The 5,574-nt window shown below is 40.7% G+C and overlaps 1 protein-coding gene across 1 annotated transcript in view; it reads right to left on the bottom strand.

Annotated features, from left to right (window-relative positions):
• Positions 1–4,178: 4,178 nt before the first annotated feature.
• The window catches only part of raly (RALY heterogeneous nuclear ribonucleoprotein), a gene marked incomplete at both ends in the record, with an annotated part of 26,318 nt that continues 24,922 nt past the window's right edge, over positions 4,179–5,574 (bottom strand). The window contains one exon of the mRNA XM_080025885.1: positions 4,179–4,223. Coding sequence (XP_079882011.1) covers positions 4,179–4,223 — 45 coding nt within the window. The remainder of the gene's footprint in view (positions 4,224–5,574) is intronic.

Consider the following 5,574-nt stretch of genomic DNA (forward strand, 5'->3'; position numbering starts at 1 on the left):
GTGATCTTTGGGTTGTGTGCAACCATTCTCACAATCCGCCGCATATGCCGCTCTTGTACTTTTCTTGGTCTGCTAGAACTGGGTTTAACTGCAACTGTGCCTGTGTCCTTCCATTTCCTGACAACGTTCCTTACAGTAGAAATTGACAATTGAAACCTTTGGGAAAGCTTCTTGTAGCCTTCCCCTAAACCATGACAATGAATAATCTTTGTTTTTAAGATCTTTTGGTAGCTGTTTTGATGATCGCATTCTGTCTCACTTCTGCAGAGAGTCAAAGAGAAGTGGAACTTGCATTTAGGCACCTAAAATACCTTTTATCATGATTAAACAGACCTTTATATGAGGTTCAAGGCTTAACAACATAATCCAACCAACTTTGTGTTTAAAGTCCTCAGTTTTACATGCTGTTACATGCATTAAAATCAGCAAGACCACAGGGGTTCCCATATTTTTGCACAGCCAGTTTTTCACATTTTATTTAATTTCATAAAACTAAATACTGCTTTTCAAAAAATCTTTGTTTGGAAAACATCCCAGTACTTAGCTGTTCCTGGTAAATTAAAGACATACCACTTTTATCTTTTTTATGTGAAAGCAGAGTCAATTATAATGCCGGCTGAGAGGGGTTCCCAAACTTTTTCATATGACTGTATTTACACATTTACACAAACATTTACACACACACACACACACACACACACACACACACACACACACACACACACACACACACACACACACACACACACACACACACACACACACACACACACACACACACACACACACACACACACACACACACACACACACACACACACACACACACACACACACACACACACACACACACACTCTCATATGCTGTCAAACATTCATATCCCTTGTTACAATATACAGAAAACACAAAAAACACAAACGTTAAAATAATCTGGTTTTGATAGAGCTTAACCTCCTCTACGGACCATCGTACAGCTGTTGTGAATTGTGGTATTTGAAACTGAGGAACGAAATGTGTGTGTGTGTGTGTGTGTGTGTGTGTGTGTGTGTGTGTGTGTGTGTGTGTGTGTGTGTGTGTGTGTGTGTAAGTGTAAATGTGTAAATAATTAAATTAGGGGCAGTGACTGTATTTGAAACTGAGGAACGAAATGTGTGTGTGTGTGTGTGTGTGTGTGTGTGTGTGTGTGTGTGTGTGTGTGTGTGTGTGTGTGTGAGTGAGTAGGTGTGTGTGTGTGTGTGTGTGTGTCTGTCTGAGTGTGTGTGTGTGTGTAAATGTGTAAATAATTACATTAGGGGCAGTGGCTGTAAAAGAAGCCTATAGATCATAGAAACGGACTAAAAATGTTGAGGTTTTTTTCATGGAAAATTTGAGAGAGAATCAGTGGCCACCCCCTCACTCATTACCACCTCTGACGTGACCTTAAAGGGGCAGTGTGTAACATTTTGAGTAATTTATTAGCTAAAATCAATATCCTCATTCATAAATATGTCCTCATTGGTGTAGAATCACCTCTGCCAATAATCTGAATTATCCTCCTGAGCGGAGAATTACAAATATTAATGTTACATTTTGTCCATTGAGCTGGCAGGTCTTATGGAGGAATCCATGTTTTTGGAATGTCATCAGGTGCATTGTTTAGAATTTAGAATTGCTCCTGTCCTTGAAGGCCACTGTAGCTTCTGTTATTATTCAAAAGGGTTGGGGTTACCTAGGGAGCGTTGCATTCTAGAACTTTGTAGAACTTTCTTGATGATGTCATATTACACAGTGCCCCTTTAAAGGTGGAGTCAGTGATTCTGGAGATCGCTTGTTGTCAAAATCACTTTTTGTCCAAATCTGTGAGCATCTCCTTATGACTTTCTGCCTATCCATACTATGTGTGCGAAAAAGAAAGAAAAAAACAGTGTAAATACCCAGCCTAGGCTCTGTAAACTGGTCCAGCCTAGGCTCTGTAAACTGGTATGTAAACAAAAGGCTCCAACAGTAGCTATGTATTAACACTGGACTTTGTTTTCAAGGCACACACAATACAGACAGGTAGCAGATCGTGAGGAGATATTCACTGATTTAGACAAAAAGTGATTTTGACAACAAGCGTTCTCTAGAATCACTGACTCCCTTTAAAGCTGGGGTGGAGGATTTGGGGAGAAAATGGCAGTTGGGATAGAGATTCAAATCCAAATACCTCAACCGCTCCACTTGTTCTCTTTGGTCCCTCCCCTATGGTCCCTCCCTGACACGCTCTACACCAACAAAGTCGTGCCAAAGTGAATGGACAGTCAGTCCCAACAGCCAATACGAAGAGAGAATCGGAGCCTCGCTCTGATTGGTCAAAGTGTACAGCTCATGTTAACTTTGACCAATCAGAAATCACATACCCCAGCTTTAAGCTATAGGCCTTCAACCCTTCAATGCAGTGGAGTTGCTCAATGGGACAGATTCAAGTGTGAGTGTGTGAACGGTGTATAGTGGTCAATGCAATCTGCACAGAGACAAAAGTTTGATTTTCTTTGAATTTGTTTTGCAGCTTTATCAAAGTGAAACTAAATATTAAATATGACTGATTTGGCACGTTTTCAATAATGCATTCATCCTTGAAAAAACTAGCAGAAGTCGAAGCTGATTTACGTCTGACAGCATATGTGTGTGTGTGTTGTGTGTGTTGTGTGTGTGTGTGTGTGTGTGTGTGTGTGTGTGTGTGTGTGTGTGTGTGTGTGTGTGGACTATAGGACTTTGACCGTTCAAAGTCTTACTGAGTTCTTATAGAGTTCTACATATCAGCAGAACGCCTCAAACTATTTAAAACCGGTTTGATATTAATCTGGACTGAACAGCTCTGATTATTCCTTCAGAAGTCATCTATACGTTTGGTTATACGAGTCAAATCAAATCAAATCAGTTTTATTTGTATAGCCCAATATCAAAAATAGACATTTGCCTCAGTGGGCTTCACAGTCTGTACTTGGGCGGCTGTGGTGAAGTGTGTAGGGCGGTCGTCCACTGGGTTGCAGGGTCGGTGGTTCGATCCCCCGTCTCCCCGCCACATGTCCAAGTGTCCCTGGGCAAAGAGACACTGAACCCCGAATTGCTCCTGACAGTTAGCTTGCACCCTGCGTGGTAGCTGCTGCTGTTATCGGTGTATGAATGTGTGTGTGATTGGATGAATGTGTACAAAACAATGTAAAGTGCTTTGAGTCTGTGAAAAAAACAGGGAAAAGATACAGCCCCGGGAAAAAATTAAGAGACCAGTCTGGATATTTCTTAAATCTTCATCTCTACATTACTTATTGAAAATGCTCTAAATGACAATATTTTTATTGGGAATTCGGTAGAAATGTTGTCGGTAGTTTATATTATAAAACCAAAATGTTCATTCTACTCAAACGTATGCCTCTAAAGAGTAAAACGAGAGACACTGAACATTTGGAGCGGTCTTTTAATGTTTTACGGAGCTGTATATATAAGTGGAGTCCATTTACCACTTACAGTAAGACACCCTTAGACCCTTAGCTAGATGTGTGATGTAAGTCTAATGCAAGACAATTCTACCGGTTCAAACTTAACTTCAAATGTATCGTGTTTCGGTCATACAGAGAGCACGCACACACACACACACACACACACACACACACACACACACACACACACACACACACACACACACACACACACACACACACACACACACACACACACACACACACACACACACACACACACACACACACACACACACACACACACACACACACACACACACACACACACACACACACACACACACACACACACACACACACACACACACACACACACACACACACTCGTATAGTTATAGGCAATAAACGTCACTGTAAACCCAGTAAAGCTACAGTAACTAAGCCCGCATGTTTCTGAGAGGTGTCTCCTTGCACACAGCGAGAGGGAAAATACGTTTTGGTACGAACACAACTGCAACGAATCTTGAGCAAAGTGCTGGAACATTACGGACAGTTTGTGGACTGCAAATATTACACACACACACACACACACACACACACACACACACACACACACACACACACACACACACACACAACACAAACACACACATGCATGCACATTTAGTTTGTGTGTGTGTGTGTGTGTGTGTTTGTGTGTGTGTGTGTGTGTGTTTCATAAAGTAAATCTCACCTTCTCATGGGTGAATTGATTCCAGCTCTGGTGATAGGCGACTGTTCTCCTGAAAAACATACAGAAGCAAAGGCTGTCTTAAAAAAAGAGGACATGTCTCTATCTCACACTCACTCACTCACTCACTCACTCACTCACTCACTCACTCACTCACTCACTCACTCACTCACTCACTCACTCACTCACTCACTCACTCACTCACTCACTCACTCACTCACTCACTCACTCACACACAGACACTCACTCACTCACTCACTCACTCACTCACTCAGTCACTCACTCACTCACTCAAATAAGTATCCAAGTTTTCAGAGAATTATATTGTGGTATTTACTTAAAAATACCTTGTGGGTCAAATCAAGTTAATTTGTTATCTGATATGTCAACTAATATGGAACACAAGGTTGATTTCAAGCTTTAACCTACTTTACTTAGCTGCAAGATAGCATTATAGTGCAGTAGGTGGATAGCAGCCTGAAAATCAGCCTAACATGTTAGCATGCTGATATTTGCCAATTATACGACTAAATATATATATATATATATACAGCTCTGGAAAAAATTAAGAGACCAGTATGGATTTTTCGTCAATCTTCATCTCTACATTACTTATTGAAAATGCTGTTAATGACAATATTTTGGGGGGAATTTGGTAGAAAAATTGTCAGTAGATCATAGAATAAAACCAAAATGTTCATTCTACTCAAACATATGCCTATACTGTAAATAGTAAAACAAGAGAGAGACTGAATATTTTGGAGTGGTCTCTTCAATTTTTTTCCAGAGCTGTCAGTGCAACTGGGGCTAACGAGGAAAACCATTGAAAATATTCAGGCATAAACCAAAGTAACGGTATAAATACAGTATAAAGCCGCTGCACGAAAAGTCAGCGGATCATCAGAGTTATAACCATTCTTCCTAAAGGGGAACATGGGTTTGTTTGTTTATTACATTTCATGCCAATCCATTCAGTCATAATGTGTGTGTGTGTGTGTGTGTGTGTGTGTGTGTGTGTGTGTGTGTGTGTGTGTGTAATGTCTTGAGAAAATTCACTCAAAAGGACAAATGTAAACCTCATGGCGCACAACAGTCATGTCAAAGTCTGACCAAAGAAAGAATGCATCCTCTGGTGTGTGTGTGTGTGTGTGTGTGTGTGTGTGTGTGTGTGTGTGTGTGTGTGTGTGTGTGTGTGTGTGTGTGTGTGAAAGAGAGAATGCATTCTCGGAGGAAAAGAAAATATGTCTCACAATTCCACGGCTAAGTTGTGAAGCCACACAAACTGTCAGCACATACTCTGAAAACTACAGCCGCAAACCAACCAGAGGAAACTGCAGTGTGTGGAATTTTGGGTTTTATTTCCTAGCAGATTTTGTAGAAAGTAATTATAATATCCATAAGTA

The sequence above is a fragment of the Ammodytes marinus genome (genome assembly GCF_949987685.1).
Source record: "Ammodytes marinus genome assembly, chromosome: 4".
NCBI lineage: Eukaryota > Metazoa > Chordata > Actinopteri > Uranoscopiformes > Ammodytidae > Ammodytes > Ammodytes marinus.